The sequence below is a fragment of the Cuculus canorus genome, chromosome 1, assembly GCF_017976375.1.
Source record: "Cuculus canorus isolate bCucCan1 chromosome 1, bCucCan1.pri, whole genome shotgun sequence".
Lineage (NCBI taxonomy): Eukaryota > Metazoa > Chordata > Aves > Cuculiformes > Cuculidae > Cuculus > Cuculus canorus.
In genome coordinates, this window is record NC_071401.1 from 163113323 (window position 1) to 163135568 (window position 22246).

General features: G+C 36.5%; 2 protein-coding genes across 2 annotated transcripts in view; both read left to right on the forward strand.

The window, feature by feature from the left end:
- OTOGL (otogelin like) overlaps nt 1-10112 on the forward strand; it is an 85173-nt gene extending 75061 nt beyond the window's left edge. The window contains exons 48-54 of the mRNA XM_054066936.1: nt 145-323; nt 649-753; nt 1557-1676; nt 3593-3638; nt 5489-5560; nt 7634-7713; nt 8974-10112. Coding sequence (XP_053922911.1) covers nt 145-323; nt 649-753; nt 1557-1676; nt 3593-3638; nt 5489-5560; nt 7634-7713; nt 8974-9174 — 803 coding nt within the window. The 3' untranslated portion in view covers nt 9175-10112. The remainder of the gene's footprint in view (nt 1-144; nt 324-648; nt 754-1556; nt 1677-3592; nt 3639-5488; nt 5561-7633; nt 7714-8973) is intronic.
- A 6828-nt stretch (nt 10113-16940) lies between these two features.
- The window catches only part of PTPRQ (protein tyrosine phosphatase receptor type Q), a 129943-nt gene continuing 124637 nt past the window's right edge, over nt 16941-22246 (forward strand). Inside the window, exons 1-4 of the mRNA XM_054056718.1 lie at nt 16941-17051; nt 20179-20316; nt 20908-21043; nt 21692-21946. Coding sequence (XP_053912693.1) covers nt 17004-17051; nt 20179-20316; nt 20908-21043; nt 21692-21946 — 577 coding nt within the window. The 5' untranslated portion in view covers nt 16941-17003. The remainder of the gene's footprint in view (nt 17052-20178; nt 20317-20907; nt 21044-21691; nt 21947-22246) is intronic.

Genomic DNA, 22246 nt, shown 5'->3' on the forward strand with positions numbered 1-22246 from the left:
TCAAAATCACAAACCAATCAAGCCTAAAATTTAGACTATTTTTTTAGAGCTCTACCTACTTTTGTCTTCACATCAATTCTGTTAAATTGCTTGATGATCTTTTTTTTTCCCCCCTCTGGTAACATTTATTTCTTTTGGTGTTAGAGAAGGATGAGGTGTGCATCTTCCAAGAGTTCACAGTACTGAATCCTGGACAGTCAGTAATTCAGTACTTGGATGGAGACCTTTGTTACACTGTACAGTGTTTACAAGAAAAAGATGAGAACACAGGATATAATGCCATGTACTTTACAATGGTGAACTGTTCCCAGCAATGTGAAGCTGTGAGTATCCTTAAAATAAAGGAATGACATAATTTGTGAGCACAACTATAAAACTAGGATGAAAGTGAAGACTTTTTCTAGTCCTGTTTGCTCAGCAGGAATTTGAGAACTTAATAGTGATGATGTGTATCTTGTGTCTCTAGGATTATTTTGAAAAGCAACTTCTAGCAGTATATGTAAAAATATCCATCCATCCATCCATCCATCCATCCATCCATCCATCCATCCATCCATTGTTTCTCTTGGTATGTTTAGTTTAATAAACCAATGAATTCTCATATAATGTATGTTGAAATTTTTTTTTTTTGCCTTCCTTTCTTTCCAGCATCAAATATACATTCCTCCTTCCAGTCACCATACTTGTTGTGGGACCTGTCAAAATGTGTCCTGCTCTTTTCATACTGAGAATGGAACACTAATTGTGTATGAGGTAAGTGTCTCTGAAAAGAGATAGAAATAACTACAATGAGACAATAAATAGGTGTCTGACATTCACTTCTTAGTTGACTCATGCTGTGTGTTTCATCCCCCCTTACTGCCAGTTGCACTCTTAAGGACCATTTATGGTATATGATAGGAAAAAAGTGCGTTTAAAGACCTTCCACTTCACACTAGGTGAATTCCTTATTTCATTTTATCTGTTGTAATATTTTCCACAGAGATATGGGAATGTCATCATATAGTTAAGCCTCTAAGTGCCAGGTAAGGTTCAAATTGTAACTCTAGGTAATATAATGTGATTTAGATGATTTAGGAACTTCTGAGTCTACATCAGGACTCCTATGTCCCCCTCTTCCCAGGGCCGCTCTTCTCCTCATTCTGGTTTCTAGAGAAAGGAAGTGTTCAAAGTGAATTACTGGGGTTCAGGAGAGTGCATTCCAGCATCCATATTCAAGGAAATATAGATGAGGCCATGATTTGATTCACACTTCCCATTACTTTTGGAGCAAAAGAAACTATTGGACTGTTTTCTGGCACAGAGACCTTTCATTCTGCACTAGGACACTAATGCTGAGCAGTACGCTGGACAGTAGAGCCATGGCTCCAGGGAGTAGTAACCACTGGTAGTTAGAGGATGGTCTTTCCCCTTGTCACCTGCGGGTGGTCTGCAACAAACTTTGCACTTCAATAGATGTCACAGCACCAGGGCACTATTTTTACAGACCTTTGGGGTTGAAAATAAAACTCAAATGTTTTGTCTTTCCTGACACTGGTTTTGTTGTATATATTCAGGAAGGAAGCACCTGGAGCTCCAACTGCACCAACTACAAGTGTGCAAAAAGTCCTGCAGGGGCTATTATAGTGGGATCAAGTGTTTCCTGCCCCCCTTTTAATGACACTGAGTGTACAAAGGTTTGTACTTTGGGTGAGGTAACTGACAATAACAGATATGGAATTTGGCTTACACTAGATAATGCATGCATACCTCACGCACTTTTTAAATTAAAAAACGGTAAGTAAAAATATATAAGCGAGCAATTTATAGCCTTGTTTTCTATGTTTCTGTTTGCTTTTTGGCTAAGAAAATATCTGTGAGGATTATGAAAATTTGTTTTGCGTCTTAATGATAACTGCTTTTAAAGTAGTGTGGAATTGGAATCATGCTTGAGATACTACTATATAAAGTGCTAATCACTATGTCTTAAGTTTGGAATAACACTTTGCCGAATTTGTAATACACTAGATAAATTGGATCAAACAGTTCAGAAATGCTACCTATAAAAGTGGGCTATATTAAAAATTTCTTAAGCCTTGCAAATACTAGAAAAATGACAGAGTACATATGTACTTTATTATCTCTTAAACTAGTCTCTGTATAACACAACAAACGATACCTGTCATACATGAAAGGGCATTTACCCACACCATATATCTAAAAATGTAAATTTGGCATACACATACAAACTAGTTTGAAGAACATGGATGTTTCATGTAGATTACATATTTGTTTACAATTTAATTTCTAATTTAATACTTCTCTAACTTTATAATGCTTATTATAATTCTTGCACTGGCAGTACGCCATTTACTACCACTACTAAAATAAATATACATGTAGAGAGGGTATCATCACTGCCTTGAATACAGATTACAAACTTTGCACAAGTCTCACTTATCCATTGCATTTGTTTAAAAAAGTCCTTTCTTCTTCCAGTCCTGAAGAAGGCATTCTATCTGAAATTAATGCCCATTCTGTTTTGACTTCAACCTTGAGTTTCTGTCTTGGAATCCTTTTGTTATCGTCTGTTAGGATCTTTCCTTAGTAAGAATGGCTAAGATTTTAAAGAACGAAGCCCTAAAATTAACTTCCTGATTCAGTCTGATCTGGTTTTCAGAGCTGCTAAGTGTAGACTTGAACTAGTAGCTGAGGAGAAAGCTCTTCTGAGAGGCAGCTCATGATAATTTAGGAATATGGATTTAAGAGCCTGAGTTTAAGTGCTCATTTATAATGTTCTTGAACAAATTATTCAGTAGTTTTGCTGTGATGAGATAAAAAATTCATGCATGCGTGAAAGGATGGAAGCTTAAAACTGTTTTTTGCCTCTTGTTATCATAAGGGTGTTATTTATGCTTATTGATATGCGGTTCTGGGCCATGCACTAAAATTGTGGGCAAGCTTTTTCTTGCTTGCAACCATTCTGACAGACTCGTCTAACTTCTCACTCTTCCCTTGCCCCTCTCATGCTCTCTTTTAATTTCGGAAGGACATTTTCTTCACTTTCATACACTTTTACTTTCTAACAAGCAACTTTAGCAGAAATTAATAACAAATGTCATTGAGAAAAAGAATTGAGCACAGCAATGATTCTGAAATTCTGCAGTTAATATTCTCTTTCAAAAGTGTGTATATATGCATATTTAATGTTGCAAAGGGCTACTTATTAGGTATTAATTTTTTCCTTGGCATGTAATCAATGTAAATTCTTTTGCACCATCAGCAAAGATGCATACATGAATTTTTTAAACTATGCTAATAAATCTCTGTAGGGGGGGATAGATGGTAGTGGGTGTTCTAAAAAGATGCTTATAGAGACTAAGTGGCTTATTAAAAGGAGACAAGATCAGATAAGCAGCAACAATTTCATTTTCAATGTCAACGAATTTCTGAACCACATCTTCAGCTGACTCATATCTTTGTAATTCCCTTGATTTCAGTGACACTATTTTTTATTAGTTGGACATCTTTAAAACATGGAACGTCTTGAGATACAATTTACATTTGCATCGGGCACAGTCTTTTTTGATATGTTGTCTCTTTATTTTTCTAGAATGGAGGCATTGTGCAGATGTATAACGATGGCTGCTGCAAGACCTGTAAGTGATGAAGGCTGCAATATGTGCTAGTTTGGCTTTGGTTTTGGAGGGCTTGTTTTTTTAACCTCACTTGCTGGGACATAAAGAAAGAAAAAGCATGCAGCCCCCACAAATCACATAAAATTCTTTTAATTACCTAACTACTCCTCTTAAAAAGTCTTGCTTCATTTGGCTGCTGACTTGTGATTTTTAACATTATTGTTCTGGAGTATAACCAAATCTCTCCAAATATAACCTGTGTAAGATAAAAAGTTATCTTGAGTAAAATAATGAAATAATTCTCTTTATTGCTACCCTGACTCTAAAATACTGCTTATAAGATTTTCACCATAAAAGATAAGGGTTTTCCCCCCTCAAATTTATTTCTAATTTGACGATGTTTTGAAAGATGACTCCAAACTTACCGATTTATTCTATACCGATTTATTCTAGTATGCACCTTCTAGGGCAAAAATACCACAATATAATTTTTTAAATCCCAAATGTGGAAAAATTATAATAATACCTACAGCAATCCTTATATAAAATTGACTTTTTAATATCTGGTAATACATTCACATTCTCTGAGTGTGTATTGTGCTGCAAGCTTATATAAAGGTTTCATAACTTATGCAATTTTAAAAGTCAGTGAAGAACAAACTGATTTTATCTGCAGTTTTGACTAGGAAAAGTTTTACTATCCAAGTATATATTTATGTATACATAAAAATAAACCACTGTTGTATAAAACTAATTGTGCAGAGCAAGAGCTTGTTGAATGCTACAGAAAAGCCTCCCCCTCTTATTTGGTCTTTTTTTGTATCCAATACTAAGGTTAAAATATATAAGCAAATTAATCTTTGGAATTTTTTTAGACAAACATTTTACTTAATAATATTGACCAGGAAGTCACTGACTTAAGACCATATATTACATAGTTATTAAAAACTCAGAAGTGCACTATATTGTAAATACTTTGGTGATATAACAAGAAATATTCAAATCTATCAAATACAGAACAATACTTAAGTTCCCAAGTTATGTAAAGCTTTGAAAGTGAACTGCAAGTATTGTTGTTCTATTGTATCCCAAACAAAGAAAATAAAAGCTATTTTAATGCAACAGAATAAATTTTTTATTGTCAGAGAATCAGCATAGAAAAGTAACACACCAGAATTTTGCTTAAAATCTGACTAATCAATATTATTTTTCAAATGTGATAAGCTATGTTGAAAAGCATTTAACTACTGCCCCCGGTTAGATTTGCTTTATTAGTCAAAAGAATTATTTGCTACTGGTTTTCTGTTGACCAGGAAGATCTATAATTTTGGCTGTATTTCTTGGCCTCAGAAAAGGCATTGTTATACTTCAGAAACACTTGCTGAGGTGGCTGCTAAAAACATGGATATAATTCATACAATTATATGCTATTTTATTTTTATTTAAAATTTGTTTTATTTTTTAACTAAGAGCATGTGCCCTGTGGTGAAGCAGATAAAAAGAGTACTTAGAAGTAGAGCTTGCAACACCTTGGGGTCTTAATGGGAACAAATAATCTCTTTGAAAGAGCTTGATTCAATGCATGCAAAGTGAGTGCATATATTTAATTCTTACCTTGCCATAGAGAGACTCATTGCAAAAGTTTGGTTTACAAGGAAGCATCATTCCAGTTTTGTGTTAACCAGAGACTAATAAAGTCTAGGCCATCTTTAGTAAGACTTGAAGCAGCTGCAGAGTTTCTAAATTAAGAAAGTTCATCATCTTTTTCTAATAGAAAAAATGCAGTTGGCAGTGTAAGAATTAATTAAATGTCTTTTATATAAAAATGTTTTTATTTAATGAGAAACTTATATTCCTAATGATTCTGCCAGGTTCTGGATTGGGTCTATTACCCTTTGCCATTAGTCCAGTAGTGCCTACCAATAGTATTAATTGTGAACCAGGTATTACTTTTAATAATGTATTTTCTTTTTTTTAATAATAGTGGAAGCACTGCTTGATATACACGTATAGCTGTCATCTTTATTAAATATTACCATGCAGTTAATGGTATTGGGCCTGATACTGAAAGATGCTGAGCCCCTGTTGGCCTCTGAGATCAGTGTTTTTCTATAGCCTGGTTAGGGTTCACTGCTCAGCACCTGTCAGAATTAGGTTCATCCGTTTCTGGTATATGCTGCAGATGGTTCTTCCTCCTATTCCTTTCTGAAATTGGTTTTAATACGTGAAATTACTGTACAGAGTAGTTGAAACAAGAAATGTTACTTTAAAAAGCATCATCATCCTGAATACTGCTACCAAGAGATTTTCAATCTGATCCCAGGTCTCTGAATTGAATCACTGAACTGTTTTTATTTTAAGATAGAGCAAGAGTGTGCATAGCTACCCAGTCTCACCCTTGCAGATATGGATTTATGCTGTATATCTTTTTTTGTCACGAATAATATGTTTTACAAAGTTATGCAAATGTTGGGGGAGGGGGAGCATAGAACTGCAATCATGCATTAATAAATACTCTTTACACCAGAAATTACAGAATGTTACAGAACTATTGCATTTTGACCATAATTCTTTGCCTTTACAGATAGGTAAGACACAGAAACTCCTTATTGGAATAAGGAGTGAGTAAAAAAGGTGCACGTAATAATGAATGCAGATATTCTTGACTGTTGAAAGTGAGAGAAAAATATAGCAACAGAGTTTTCACTAGACATCAGCACCTTATATGCTGAAATGTCATATATCTCTCTATATGATTTGTAGAAGTACAGAGATTGCATTGTCTACATATATTTATGCTGGCAAGCACTTTTTGGTGGAAATATCACAGGACTTCTTTTACTTAAGTGTTTCTGAGCAACAACCAAGATGCTGTAGGCTAACAGCTTCAATTGTACAGTGATGTACTAGTTCAGTAACAGAATCTTGTTTGTTCATGCAATGCGTAGATTAAATTCTAATTCTACTCTGCAGCCAGCCTAATTTTTAAACAACCCCCAGAGTTGTGGTTGCAGAATATCTCAGCTACTCAGAACTCATTTATCTTATCTCACAAGCTTATCTCACAAGCTTATCTCACAAGCTCCTGGGGAAGAGAAATGTTGTTCTTGTGTATACCCAACCACAAATACAAATGCATGTGCTGAAGGTGGAGGAACTGCTGAATAGTGCTTGTTTTACATATTAAATGTCCAGAATGGTTGTGTGGAAAACTAATAAAAGATTTTGATGGGTGATGAACAGGAGACCTAAATAACTGCTGTTATACACATACTAATAACAAACAGCCTGGTACGGAGCGCAGCATGAAAGACTGTACATTTAGCTGTTTCAGTACCCTAATAGAATTTTTATTATGTTAAAAATTGCACTCGATAGCTTTGTTTTTCAAATAAAAGAAAAAACTATCAATATATTCCAGAATGTACTTAAAAATGCAGTATTTCCCTAATCCTAGATCCATATGCTGACTCAGTGCTACAGCTTCAGTTCTCATGGTAAAAACTGCAATGTATGCAGCAAATATTTGCATTCCTCTCTTTCAAAGCTCCCTTGAAGGAATTCCATTCAAATTATATAGTTCTACTTAAATACTAAACATTCAAGATAACATCACAGTTGTAAACACATTAACTGCTTTACCTTATCAAATGTTAAATTCTGAATGTTTTCTAACATACAGAATCAGAATCTTATTCACATTCAGTATTCCTATTAAAACAGAATTAATTTTAATAGTATTCAGTATTACTCCAGACACCTTTTTTCTAGTTGCTTATATTCATCTTGCCATATGTGCAATTTAAAATCATATTATTGTTTTAATGTTTATAAAATCTGCATAGCTCAGTGGGCCATTTGATACTTCATATGTGCCAGCTATAAAATCAATAATAATGCACAGGAAGTATTTATGAATTTAATTATTAAAATTATGTTAACAGTTCCACTTTTTAAGTAGCAAACACAGTACAAAAAATGTATTGATTCAGTATGCATTTTCTGTGTTTTGTCAGGCAAAAAGGAAGAAAGGATTTGCCAGAAAATGACAATCAGGACAACCATAAGAAAAAATGATTGTATAAGTCAAAGCCCGGTAAGCATAAAAGACCGATGTTTCTCTCTGGGCATACCATGCCAAATATTAAGAAGTAGGTTATAGCTATCAGCAAGCAACAAAAGAATGTTGCTGTCTTTCAAAAGCAGACCTTTGACCCTAGGAATGTTATCCCACTAGTAAATGGCATAAAATTAGCTGTTCTTGTGATTGAAACACTGAGCATTCCTACCTGGAAAAACATCTGGCTTCAGAGGAAAATGATATAGCATAATTGCTTGTAACTAACAAAGGCACTGAACTCTTCACCATGAAATAACATCCCACTCTAAAAGAGGAATAGGTATGCTTCCACTTAGGATGTGATAGAAATGCTGCTGCTCTCCACTTTGAAGACCTTTAGTCTCCAAGTGTTCTCCTCCACATAGCATGTATCTCCAAATCATACATTCATGATCCAATTTACTTATGGGTCTGCTTAAGACATCTTATTTCTCAGCTTTGCTGTAGCCTCACCTATAAAACCCAGGACATGTCCAAGCAGCAAATGTGCATTTCATGTAGCACTTAAAGGAGAAGCAATTAACACAGTATCTCAAGACTTTCAAAAGGCCTCTGGTAAGATTCTGTTCAAGAACACAAGCAGTTGTAAGAAAAGAAGCAAAATATCACCACAGATTCTATTTCAGTCGCATGAATTTGGCCCATTGAATGGTGGTACCTGCAATGGCTGGTTTGGAACTATGTCTTTGGCCAGATTAATGCTGCCAAACTTCGGATAGCACAGAGTAGAATTACATTTAATTAAATAATAACTGAGAATAGTAGTGCTTAGAACAAGGTCTTTTTATTCCCCTACTAAATATCAGGAAAGCTCTAAGAGTTACCTTTTGGTCTAATTTGTTTGGATATGGCCCATTTATTCACAGGCTGTTTGGAAAGAAGTGGATCAAAGCATCTTTCATATGCCTCACTTGCTTAAGAAAACAGATTTGAAACTATGTCAAAAATAACAAGATCTAACATGGCCATTCTTGAGTTCCCAGCATTTCAGCTCTGCTTAAGTTTTAATTAAAAAGTATCTGTTTCTTTTCTGTCACAGTATCAGGAAAGAAGACTCTTGGTGTAATGTAACAGTGAAAGAAAGCTTAGCTCTGAATTTTAGAGGATAAAATAATTTTTAAGACTGGAGTCCTTTTCAAATGTAAAAATGGGTTTTAATCACAAAGATGTTTGAAATGTCACATCTTTATAACAAAATCTGAGATCTCTAACTTCAGTTTATTCTTTTATTTATAGATAAATGTGGCTTCTTGTGATGGAAAATGCCCATCTGCAACAATTTTCAATGTCAATATTGATAGCCATTTAAGATTTTGTAAATGTTGCCGAGAAATCGGAACACGTAATCTCACCATACCACTGCGCTGCTCAGGAAATGGCACTGAAATTATGTATGTCTTTCAAGAGCCTGTAGACTGCTCATGCCAATGGAACTGAACATTACTGTGGATATGATTTAATCTGAAGAATTAAAATTAGTTTTCTTTCACCCGACTCTGTTTTTTTACCTTGGACGGCTACAGTACTCTGCAGGGGGAAAAAAATAAAATAGCCTCAGTTATGCTTTATAATGTAACTTTTGCAAATTTAGTAAAGATTATGTCATTTATTGTTCTTCAGAATTTCTTTTTAAATATTGGCATGTTTAAAAAGTAAAATATAAACCCTTTTGAACAAGGTATAATTTAGCCTTCATTTATTTCTACTTACTGGTTTTCTGCTAAGCTGTTGAAAGCTGGTTAATGTCTGTGTTTCCACTGTTATAAAATTTTGGATTGTGGCTACCTATCAAACTTCAGAATTTCTCAGTGTTCCTCTTGCCTTTATTTAAAAACTTCCAGTTAAGAACTATCACTGCTCCCGTTTCATCGGAAAGAAGCACATTAGGGTTTTGAGAACAGATGAATTAATTTATTAAAAAAAATAGTGGGTTCAAATGAAACATTTTTTATCTTGCTGAAAAGTCTGTCTTTTGTCCATTAAACTGTTGTCAAGGAATGGACTCTGATTACACTATAAGTCATTGAGAAACACCACAACTGAGGTCTGTATGTACCTGTAGTAAATCTCCAGAGCATACAGTAGAATCATAATAATGTCTTTGAACTTTTGTCATTTATTTATTTTTGATCTATGATTCTATGATTTATTTTAAATATATATTATAAATATGAAGCATGATTAGGAAAAGGCTTAAGAGTTCAAGCTATTTGTGCCTTTATTAAAAATACCTAGAGCTGTTTCTGATATGAAAGATTCTATTTTATATCCATTTTTCAGTTTTCACAAATAAGAAAATGGTTGTTTTCTAGCTGTAGAGTAAGTCTCCATATTTATTAAAAAATCAAGATACTGCATATTTTAACTATTCATAATGGTTTCTTCCTCTGCTTTCCAGTTTGAAAATTTGTGTTCATTATCTTTTTATAACATACATACAAATTGGTGGTGTATTTTTTTGCCATTGACCTCGCTGTGGCCACTATTTTCCTTATCATGGAAATTCTTTCAGAACTAAAATTCTTGCCTGAAAACTTTTTTATTTCAAGCCATCTTCATTTCATTACAAAAAGGATGGATTGTTACATTGGTTTATATAATGAAAATAAGTGACATATATACCCCAACCCCCGCAAAGGTTACTCTACTGCTTTGTGTGACAAATCTTTAAACTTTTGCTGTTTTCAGTCTAATTGCTTATAAAGAAAAACAGCACATGCAGTGAAATTTATCTTTACTAATGAGACTGTTGTCTACTCATCAATCTCCTTAAAAACAGTGACTTGGTTTAAAAATTAAAGAACAATCCATCGTATTACCAGTAAAATATTTAACCATTATAAAGAAACAGTGATAACCTAGCAATCAAAAAAGATCGCTGTTTATATGCTTCATTTGCATGTTTTTTAAAATTTGTATGGCAGATAATTCAAGTTGTTACATACTAAAACCTAGAACAAAAATATTCTCTGATATCGCTATCAATGCAGGCCAGAAATGGAAAGTAAGTCATAGTTATAGCTATAATGTTTGTGTACTCATAAGCAAATTAAAAGGGCAACTTTTAACAGAAAAAATACATCCTTAGGGCCTTTTGATTTATTAATATAGAGACAGGAATCCTATATTTGCCTCAAGAGAGTTTGGCCCAAGAATTCTTAATGAGTTTGGCATTTGATAAATTACTTAAGGAAGCTCCTACATGTCAGCATTTTTCCAGATAATGAACCAAACACTTCATGTGTTTTGGTTCACACCACATTTTGTAAGCAATGTGCTTTTGTAGGTTTTAAAACTGTGTTTGTATTTAAAGACAAATTAATAAATATCATCTTGCAGAATGCTAATAAATTACTGTTGATGCACCTAATTTACATCCCTATTCATCTCTAGGGATGAATAATAATGCAGAATCTTAGATAAACCTATAAATTAAAAGCAGTTATGCTTAAAATAAACTCCATGATAACATGTAAAAAGAAAATGGCATTAAAAGATGTTTTTCCCATTCACCAAATCTATTTTTTTTTTTTTTGTGAGTGCAACAATCAATAGGAACTGTGTCAGGATCCTCCCTGAAGCCTACAGCAAAATCTTACATCTTCAGTGGAGCTAGATCTAGTCTAAGATTCTCTTTCATTTTACAATTAAACTTCAAATTCAGACTGTTTGTCTTGGTTGGAAAGTGAACATCTACTAAAACTCATGAACCATTTTCTGGACAGTCATTCACCCCCATTGCCTCCATGAAGGTGACATTAACATAATGAAGTATGTTTTATATAATGTGAACTAGACGTTCACAGGCCTTGCAATGGATGGAAGGTTTGAATGAGCCTGCAGTGTAGAGGACTGTTCTGCTTCCTCAGTCTATAACTTAAATATAAGCAAGGATGCAGTTTGTGGTTGTGTCTCTGTTTCCTCAGCTCTCTTCAACTTTGCATTCCTGCCCCAACCCCCAGCCTCAACTTGTACGTAACCCCGTGTGTAGGCATTTTGTGAGGTGGTTTGGAAAGCTGCTCCAACTCAAACCTGTTAAATACCAAAATTAATTAGTTTATTTATTATTGACTAGAACAGCTTTAGTACCCACAGACTTCACTCCCTTCTACCCCCCTCTGTGACTAAAACTCAAATAATTTCTACTCCCCTAAAAGAAAGGCTGGGAATGCATGCCTCTCCCAAACTCCCACGCTGCCACCAGAAAATGTGAGGAACTGGGGAGAAGCTGTGTGCACAACTGAGTGCATGAATGGTGCTGCGGTCCTGCTGTGCCCTCTCATTGCCCTGTTCATTGCTGACTGACTTGTCCTTCGTTCCTACATTTCCACTGCTTTGTTCTCCTACTTGTGCTTGCAAAAGGAATTCCACAATATAAAGGCTTACCTGTAAAACTATGCAATATTTTTTTTTTTTTAGGGATTAATGTAAATCTATCTCTATACTTAAAATAAGATTGTAACTGAATATGCCTCTATAATGTGGCCTTTGGCCACATTATTTATAATATTTGACCTTTATAATTCCATTGCCCTATTACCAGGTCATTTGTTAAGACAAATTCTTGCCCTAGTAGGCAACTAGAATTTGAAGCACAGCTGGGTTTAAGCCGCTTACTGTGTGTTTCCATTAATAAAATCCAAGAGTATACCTGTACAGGTAATTAATACTCTTATTTTTAGCTAGCCAATTCTGTATACTAAAAATTGAAAGTAAAACAATATATTTGCACAATTTATTACATTTCCACATTGCAGGCAGACATCCTTCCAAACACATACACCTGTGTACTGCTGAAAAAGATACTTACACTGAGGTCTTTGTTACTAGTTTCTTTAGAGAGCAGGATCAGGCCTGAAGTATGTTGTTTGAACATAGTTACAAGCCACACAATATACTAAAAGGTGGAGGCATTTACAAGAATACACTCCACAGTGACAATGGTCACTGTGCTGTTCACAGTACTTAAGCAGTTACAAAATGCTGGTTCAGATGTAGCTCCTTCCCCTGTTTATCATTCCATTTTTCCTGACACAAATTCAGTTTTCTTGTCTTGACCTTCCACACTGCTGATAATCTCAGGTTACATAGCCTAGGTAATTTTTTTTTTTTGCATATTGGTTCTGCATAGCTCTTTCAATCTCTTTTCTTCCATCTCTCCTTTTATATTAGTTTAAAGGACAAATTTCTCTTCCAAATATTACAGAGGTTCACCTTTGTGTAAAAACTTGCTGCCAAATAAATGTGTAGATACTAATCAGGAATACTGTGGCAAACCTTGACTTGAACTAATTTTTTTCTAGTTCTGTTCCATCAAATCCTTTTCCAGAGGTTATGCTGCTGCTGAGATCATGCACAGGTATATGTCCTATGGAAAAATCCCACAGATGTGTGTTCAAGTACAGGGCAAAAAACATAAATGAGTTGACACACATAACCTCAGCAATATAGGGATCATGGAGGGGCAGCACGAAGGCCAGAACACCTGCAGAAAATTTTTGTAATTACAGTGGCATGTTGGTACTATATTTACCAGACTAAATTGGATTTCACACTCCCAACCATAGAAATATATCTTCAACAGAACATTCATGACGTGAACATAAAAGATCTTTCAAGGAATAGACCTCAGCATGTAACATTAATGCAAAAGTAAAAACGGCTTTTATTGAGGAAAACTTATGGTGGAGGTGACCTGTATGTAACACAGTGTACTGCATTTTCTCAAGCCTTTTTTAAGTGGAATGTGCAAACTGCCTATAGAACAAGGAAACTTGGAAAATTACCTATCCATTATCATTAACAAGTCACCACAGTTTAGGGTGAAAGGGCATATTCAGAGCTGAATAAAGATCAACTCTAGCAACTGGAAATACAATCTGTTGAGAAGCTCTTGGCAGCCAAATAATGACAATTTTAGAACTGACTTTTTTTCCTATTTTGAAAAATAATTCTGATATAGGCCAATGAGATGGTCATATGCCTATTGAAATCAGTGGTAAAAGATTCCCTAAGATCAGATTCTGGAGAAAACCAATAGTTAATGATGTTAAAATTTAATCACTGGAAATGCTGAATAAATGGAAAGTGGTTATGTTTTGGGGAGTGTTCTTTTGATTAAGGTGGAACATGCCACACACGCTTAATTTAATGAGGTTGAAAAACAGAAGGCTTCTGCTGCTGTCTTGAAAATCATCCTAGTAAGAAATCCTCCCTTTGAGCTCAGTGATTACAAAGTGCTCTGCGAAGAAAGTGAGCTTGTTTGCTTTGTAAAGCAGCTGAATAGGCAGCAGCTAACTTGTGGCATTTCCAGCTAAAAGAGCATTCAGGTGTGTGCTCTCCATGTGTGTGTGTTCCTCAGAGAGAGAGCCTGAATCAGTGTTTGAGATCAGGTGTTTAAATGCAACAGCTTTTGATTTACTACCTCTATCTTTGAGCCTGGGTAACATAAAAGCATTGAAGTGGTATTTTTTCTCGTGAGATGAAGCCTGCCTTGTTTACTAGAAGTTCTGCATAAAGCTGTAATAAAAAACTGTATTCCTTATTTCACAATCCCAAGTTCAGTTACATACAGGTTTTAGGAAAACCGAGGAACAACCCACTGAAGAACAAGATATCATCTCAAGACAGAAATAATACATTGTGTGATCATAGCACCTAAAAAAACACTCAATAAATAAAATTAGTGTTGCTCCGACCTGGCCTTTAGCACTTCCAGGGTGGGGCATCCAAGACTTCTCTGGGCAACCTGTTCCAGTGCCTCACCACTCTAAAAAAATTCTTCCTGATATCTAATCTAACCTCTTCTCTTTCAGCTGGAAACCATTACCCCTCATTCTAACACTGCACCCCTTGACAAAGAGCCCCTCTTTCAGGTTTCCTGTAGCCCCTTTAGGTACTGGAAGGTTGCTATAAGGTTTCTTTGGAGTCTTCTCCAGGCAGAACAAGCCCAACTCTCTCAGCCTGTCCTCATAGGGGAGATGCTCCAGCCCTCTGAGCGTCTTTGTAGCCGTCCTCTGGACCCGCTGCAACAGATCCATGTCCTTCCTGAGCTGAGGTTTCCAGAACTGGACACAGTACTCCAGGTGAGGTCTCACAAGAGAGGAGCAGAGGGACAGCACCCCTTCCCTCGCCCTCTGACCACTCTCCTGATGCATCCCAGGTAGAAGCCCCACTTCTCCCCCACCAGCACCCCCGAATCTCTCTCCGCAGGACCACATCTATCTTAGCATCCCAGGAATTCACTTGGCCTCGATGACCTTAAATGCTTTTTTTTTTCCAACTGAAGCGATTCCGCGAGGCCTCGCTGGGGCTGCGGGACGGGAGGCGCCGCCCCACCTCTCCCTTCCCTCTGAGCCGCCCCGTCCCGTCCCGCTGCCGGCGGCGACATCGCCCTCGGGGAGAGCGAAATGAGGGAGAAGCTTCGGGTCTGACCGCCGGGCGTCAGCGGGACCCGGGGACCGCAGCCAAGCCGAACCCGCCGCTCCCGCGGCCGCCCGGAGGGGGACAGAGAGAGCCGGGAGGGAGCAAAGCAGGGTTGCCGGGGGCAGAGAGGAGGGTTCGACAGTCCCGTGGATGGGTTGGTCCCGGCTGATGAGCCTCGGAGGAGAAATAGACGCGCTGTAGGGATAGGACGAGGGGTAATGGGTGTAAACTGGAGAGGGGCAGAGTTGGACTGGACATAAGGAAAAATTTTGGCCAACCGTATCCTGGGCTGCATCAAAAGAAGCGTGGCCAGCAGGGAGAGGGAGGGGATTCTGCCCCTCTGTTCCTCTCTTGTAGACCTCATCTGGAGTACTGTGTCCAGTTTTGGAATCCTCAACGTAAGAAGGATATAGAGCTGTTGGAACGGGCCCACAGGAGGGCTATAAAGACGATTGGAGGGATGGAGCACCTTCCATACAGGGACAGGCTGAGACAGTTGGGGTTGTTCAGCCTGGAGAAGAGAAGGCTCCTAGGAGACCTTAGAGCAACCTTCCAGTACCTGAAGCGGTCTACAAGAAGACTAGACAGGCACTATTCATAAAGGCTTGTAGTGATAGGATGAGGGGGAACAGGTATAAACTAGAGAATGGCAGATTTAGACTAGACATTAGGAAGAATTTCTTCACCATGAGAGTGGTTGAGGCACTGGCACAGGTTGCCCAGAGAAGCTGTGGATGCCCCATCCCTGGAGGTGTTCAAGGCCAGGCTAAATGGGGCCTTGGGCAGCCTGATCTGTTGGGAGGTGTCCCTGCCCATGGCAAGGGGATTGGAAACAGATGATCTTTAAGGTCCCTTCCAACCCAAACTCTTCTCTGATTCTCTGATTGTCTCACTGCCGAAGTCTTTGGAAAGACCTTCATTTACCTCCTTGGGGCAGAATTTCGCCTTGGGGTAAAGTTTCTGCTCCTCCTTATCAAGATTTCCCCTGGGGAAGTGCGTGCTGTAGTTAGTAACTAGAAATTTCAGAAGTGCTGTAATAAGCAGAGGGTGTGGGAGTCAGGAAATTTATAGGCTCAGATTTTATTATTGAGAAAAACCCTATTGCTGGCGGGTTGGAACTAGGTGATCTTTAAGGTCCTTTCCAACCCAAACTATTCTACGATTCTACAATTCTACGATTCTATGATTTGGTATATTCTGCAAGCAGTTTTAGACTTCCCCATGTGGTTTCTGGTGCTGATTGAGTATGCACACACCCTGTGATCAGTAAATGTAACAAAACTTATGATAAACTTACACTGTTTGTATTTATTCCTTTTGGACACCCTAACAAGGTGTATTGATGGTTGTGCAGGTGGGCTCAGTATTTCTGCTGAAACTTGTTTTAAGGCTCATTTTTAACAATGATACAGGGGAACTTGCTAGAAAGAAATACTGTGGGAAATTGCTAGTCCCTTAAAAGAAGTGCAAGGGATTACACTGATTTCCATGAATTTCAATCCAGTAATCACAAGTAAAACTTAAAAACTCAGTGGTGTTTGTTTTTTTTTTTTTTACACTGAGGGGTTTTATAACTGACTAATGACCAGCAGGCAAATGCTTAGTTCAGCGGGGCTACAGGACAGCCTTTTCCTGATCTCTGGAAGCTTTGTATGAGGTGTGGGAAGAGGCAGGGCTGGGGCAAATCTCAGGTGCACCATTGGCTGCTGCCGTCCCTATGTGAACTCTAAATACATGTATTGGTTTTTCTTTTCTTATGTCTTGGAATTCTTAACACAGTTTGATTTTGAAGCTGTTGTGATTCAGACACGCAAGAGACACTGGGATTATAGCGTTTCTCTATGGATCAAGCAATTCTTTTCCTGCTTTTATTAAAATATTTAATTAAGGTAAGAAAAACATTCAGTTGTTTGATGGTAGATAGATACTCTAATTGAATGATGAAAATTGATTGTTTTGTGTTTTGTGCTGCTTTTTTTTGTCATTCTAGCAGTCACAAGGAGCTCTCAGTTACTGCTACTTCTGTTTAAATTTAATTGTATAATTATTTGAAGCTTTCTTGAGATCCTCAATCTGCTCTATTGCCTGCTGCTAGTGGTTTGATATTGTTCTCCAGAAGAAGGAACAGACCCTAGTATCATTTAAGTCCTAAACTAGCTCATAGTGCTGTGTAAATTGTTGCCTTTTGAACAATGCCTGTGGAGGCATGCATGGCGATGCTGGAAATTCAAGGTCATTGGAAGACTCGCTATGCCTTTAGGAAATGTGCTTCTTCAGGATGTAGTTTACTTTCTGATCCAGAATTGCCATTTGTGGGTTAGTCCTTTGTGTTTAATTTGATTGTTATTGAAAGAACCACATACATGGGAACCACATGTATCTTTCTACCTAATTTTCTAGTGCACTTTGCAATGATCTTGTCTGCATTTAACTATATTTAGGTTTTGTGTGCATAACCTTTATTTTTACTCTTAGCTTAATGTGCTTTGCAGCAAAGGGGATTTCAAAGCTCTGTCAATGCCGTGCCCTTCCTTTGTAGAAGAGTGCAGTGCATTCAGAGTGGTGAAATGTTGCTGTGGTACCCATCCTCCTGGTATATTCCTTGAGAATATCCAGATAGGATTCAGTTGTACTGGCCAATTTTGAGCTTCAGCACAGCTGCTTTTTGTGGAAGCCATGGTGCAGCAGTTTGTGATCCGCCTTAATCAGGGAGGTTTCCTGACAGTTGCAGAATGGTTAAGTGTGCCTGGCCCTTAAGTATGGTGGTAAGTGGTGAAATAAAAACTTAAGTGAGTTCAATGTCATACTTCCAGCAGCAGCAAAAGCAGATCCTTGGGAAGGCCTGTTAAGAAGAGCGAAAGATGAACATGTCTTAGTTTCCCACTAACAGGTTAAGGGCTTGTTGAGGCAGATGTAGTTGCAGTGCATTTTGTGAGCTTCAGTATAGCTCTATTCTGAGAACTTGTCCAGCCTCCTCTGAAGCCCATCAAAACTTTTAGCACTTGTTTTAAGCTTTGTCAGATAAACAATTTTGTGGAGAACTGCCTCTTCCTGTTTGCTTTGAATCTGGAGCATATCAGCTACATTTCATCCTTCACAGGTCTTGTACTTTAAGAGAAAATGAAAAATCAATATCTGCTCAGTTCTTCTGGCTATTTAAGATTTTATAGACCTCTATTTTCCCTTAAGTGCCTCTTTTTTGGACTGAGTAGCTTACTTGAATCATGTTGAGAGATAGTCGATAGCGGAGGTTGATACATGTTTGTTGTTAACGTCTCCTAGGTGATATGTACCTTGCCTGAAGATAGAGTTGAACCTTAGCTCTCTGGTCAATTTAATTTCTTTGTTTAATTATATATTTATGTATTTAATTTCTGCAGTCTTTTAGTAAGGGCTTAAAATGTACTTGCAAGGTGCTGGCAACAAAAAAGGACATTCTGAATACCTCTTATTAGATATGGTAATTTCTTTGTGTGTACTTGCAAATGTAATTCTTAGTTTTAGGTCCAGGAGTATGGATTTTTGTACAGTAAAATGCCATAGTGTATTCCCAACAGTAGAAAATTATTAAGTTTTAAGATTAAATTATTGGCAAACATAGATTTTTTTATTATATTTAAAAGCAGATTTTCCTACCCTTTGGATTGTTTTAGCTGGATTTTTTTCAGGGAAAGCAGTCAAGCTATATAGCCATAAATTAAAAGCCTGCTACTTTTCCTGGAAATGTTTAATAACCTTAAACAAACACTCCTGTATATGCCATCAGTTTTGTTCTAGTATGTCAATTCAGGGGCTTCCAATATGTGGTGTGTACCCTTTCATAAAGGATCCATAGAGATTAAAAGCATTGTAAACTTTAGGAAGTGTGATCTAAACTCTGAACTTAAAGATCTAGATAAATTTACAGTTATGTTAGCTTGTTAGTTAAAAGAAGTTACCTTACTCTTGGACTGAGTCTGGTGTATCTTGTGTTAACAAATAGGAAACACCTGAGTGTTTTGTATTTTTATCATTTGGGTTTGTGTGTGTGTGTGTGTGTGTGTTTAGTAGCTTGCTTTACAGAGCAACACAATGTAATATAAGTATGAAAATCCTAACTTTTAGCTTAGTGCACTAGGGTTCCTATTCATTATTTGATTTTTGCTTTGTTTTTTTGAACGGTATTTTGAGTTCATTGCTAAATGACGGCATTGATTTTTCATCTCAATTGACAAAGAAAATAAAAATGGAACCTAAAAGACATAACTGCAGTCTTTTAGTAAATGTTGGGTGATAGTAATTGTCTTCCTATGCCCAAACTTCTCTGAATTTTAGAGCTGTGATTCAGCTTTATATCTTGTTAAATAGAATCAACCCGTAAGTTTCTGGTTCCAAATGAAATTTGAACATAGTAGGAATCTGTTTCTCCAAACAGCTAAGCTGAAGATCGTCAAAGGCAGGTACAGTTATTGAAAAGGTAGCATCAAAAATACAGAAGACTTGTGTCTAGAGTGAGTTGACCTATTGTAAGGAGATGAAACATTGAATGACATTTGTACTGCCATATCTAAATTGAGTTAGTAGGGAGATTTTTAAGAAATTATTTCTTTACCACTTGAACAATGCTATTTCTTGTTCTGAGATATTTGGAAGTGTGAAAACGATGCCACTGTAGTCTTTACCATCTAATGTGAGAATAGGACTGAGACCTCCAGCTCCTGACTGACTGCTGACTGTGGCTGCAATATGTACTTTGCAAGTGAAATTTCTGACATGATGGCAGATTTTTCCTGGTAGAGCATGTTTGGTTCAGCTGACAAAGTTCAGCCATCTCTGAAGAAAGAAAGAAAAATTGAACCTGTACCTGCTGGACTTGTAAAAAAATATGAAGCTTCTGTGTGTTACACAGTATAGCTGGTAAGACTGGTCCATATAAAAACTGCTATTAGATAAAAGTAGTAAAAATTGACAGAATTTAATTAAGTAGATAGTAGTACCTTTTCTGCTAAGTTGCATTCATTTATGTTTCTGTTACAGGGTTCAGAGAGCCTGGACTGTGACCAAGTGAAAAAGCCTGCTAGACTGGTTTCAATGACGTGGACTGAATTCCCCAAAGGAGAGGATCCAGATTATTATATTGTAACATACCAGTGTGCAGATGCTCTCAATCAAAAAGTAAATTTCATCAATCTAAGCAATATATAATTCCAAATGTATTTAAGGTGTACATAGCAGTAGTTAATAGCATTGTGTATTTGTCTGTTTGAAGAAATAATAACGCAAAAAAGGAAATAAAAAGAAAGTTCGGAAAAAGTGTACTGAATTCTTTAATTCACGTGTTCTCTTACATGTGTGATTCACGTGTTCTCTTACAAAAGCCAGTGGGACTTAAAAGACCCTTGGGTGTCCTGGTTGAATGAGGATAGATAGGCATGTGTTCAAAGTTAACAATATGCTAGTTCTTCAAGGTCCTGTGATTTGAAGGAGTCGTCTAACTTCTTCAGGAGCAGCACAGACCCTGCCCTCAAGATCTCTGTGGGAGGGCATTCTGGAACTTAGAGAAAATGTGGGGATTTTAATATGACTGTGTTTGTTAACAGTTTGATTTCTAAAACATTTTAAGTGCAGTAGGTATTTTGCAGTTTTAAGTGCAGCTTAAAGTTTGACATAATGCGATATAAGCTACCCTTTTAAAAACTTCATAGATCATTTACAAATTGTATTTTTATTACCTTCACTATATCCATATTTGTTTTTAACTTGCAGAATGTAAGAAACATTTCTAAAGTTGAACAGAAACCTGTCAGTACTACAATTCTGCTTGAGGAAAATAAGCAGTATGACATTACAGTAGAATCCCTAAAAAATGGCCAAATCATAAGTGTAAAATCATTTAAGACACGTAAGTAGTGCAGCACAGAAATATTTAGGTATCATTATAGTTAGTCTAGTATTGAAAATTGAAGAAGTAGGGGTTGAAGTCCTGACCTTATTTATCTTGGAAGTTTGCATTAATGTATGTTTTCAGCCATGAAGTATAGAAGGAATAATTTTATTTAACTCGCTTGGTTAGTGTAACAACTCCGCAATATGGGACTGATGTGAAATTTTGGGGGATTTTTAAATGTTACAGGCATTGCCATACAGTAACTCTAGGAGAAGATATTTATAAAAGAGAACCATTGAGAAAGTTATTTGCAGCCTGATGATTTCATGTCAGCGTATGGTTACATAAATTAGATATGTTCTTTAAATATTAAATATTTTTCCTCTTTAAGATAGTCCCTCTTTAAAAAGGGTTAATGAGTCAGCTGAAGATCTTAATATTGTGATTAAATGAGGCAGACTTTGAGTATAACAATTGGAGAGTCTAACCATTGAACTTAGAAAAACATCACTTATAGCTGTAAACTTGTAAAGGACCACAAGACCCACCAATTACTAGAATGAAAGCACTTTCTAATCTTAATTTTGTTACTTGCTTTAAAATACTTTATAGTGTTACTCTGTTGTAGTAAAGGCAGTATTTGCTTTTTTTTTTGTCTTCTAGGTGGAGTTTCAGAAAATGACATCAAAACATTTGTGACAACTACTACAGTGTCTTTTAATTGGAATACAATATCTAAAGAATTTTCAGTTTCAGTTTCACAGAATGGTACTTCTCAAATTATAAAAAACCCGGATGGGTTCTTTGTATGGAGTAATTTGACACCTGCTACATTATATACATTTAAGTTTGTATTTGAACAGTCACACCTGGAATTTATGAATGTGTCTCAATCACTGGATATTCAAGCTGAAACAGGTATGTATTAGTTTGTTGTAGTCACAGCAAATGCAAGGAAGCACTGCATATTTTCTGGAAGAGTTAAATATATTTTAAAAAGCCTGTATTCCATTTTAGTTTTTTTAATAGGTGTAGATTGTTTCATTTCTAGAAAGCTGAAAGAAATTGGATGTTAATGGCATAGGAAGGTTATTTCTAAATAATATTTCTTGGTGTTTTTAGGGGTGAGTATTCAAATTTGTATGTGGAATCATTTTAAGCTGAAGACTTTTTTTAGTCTAAAATAGAGTCGAATGAATATTGACACTTGGTATTGTA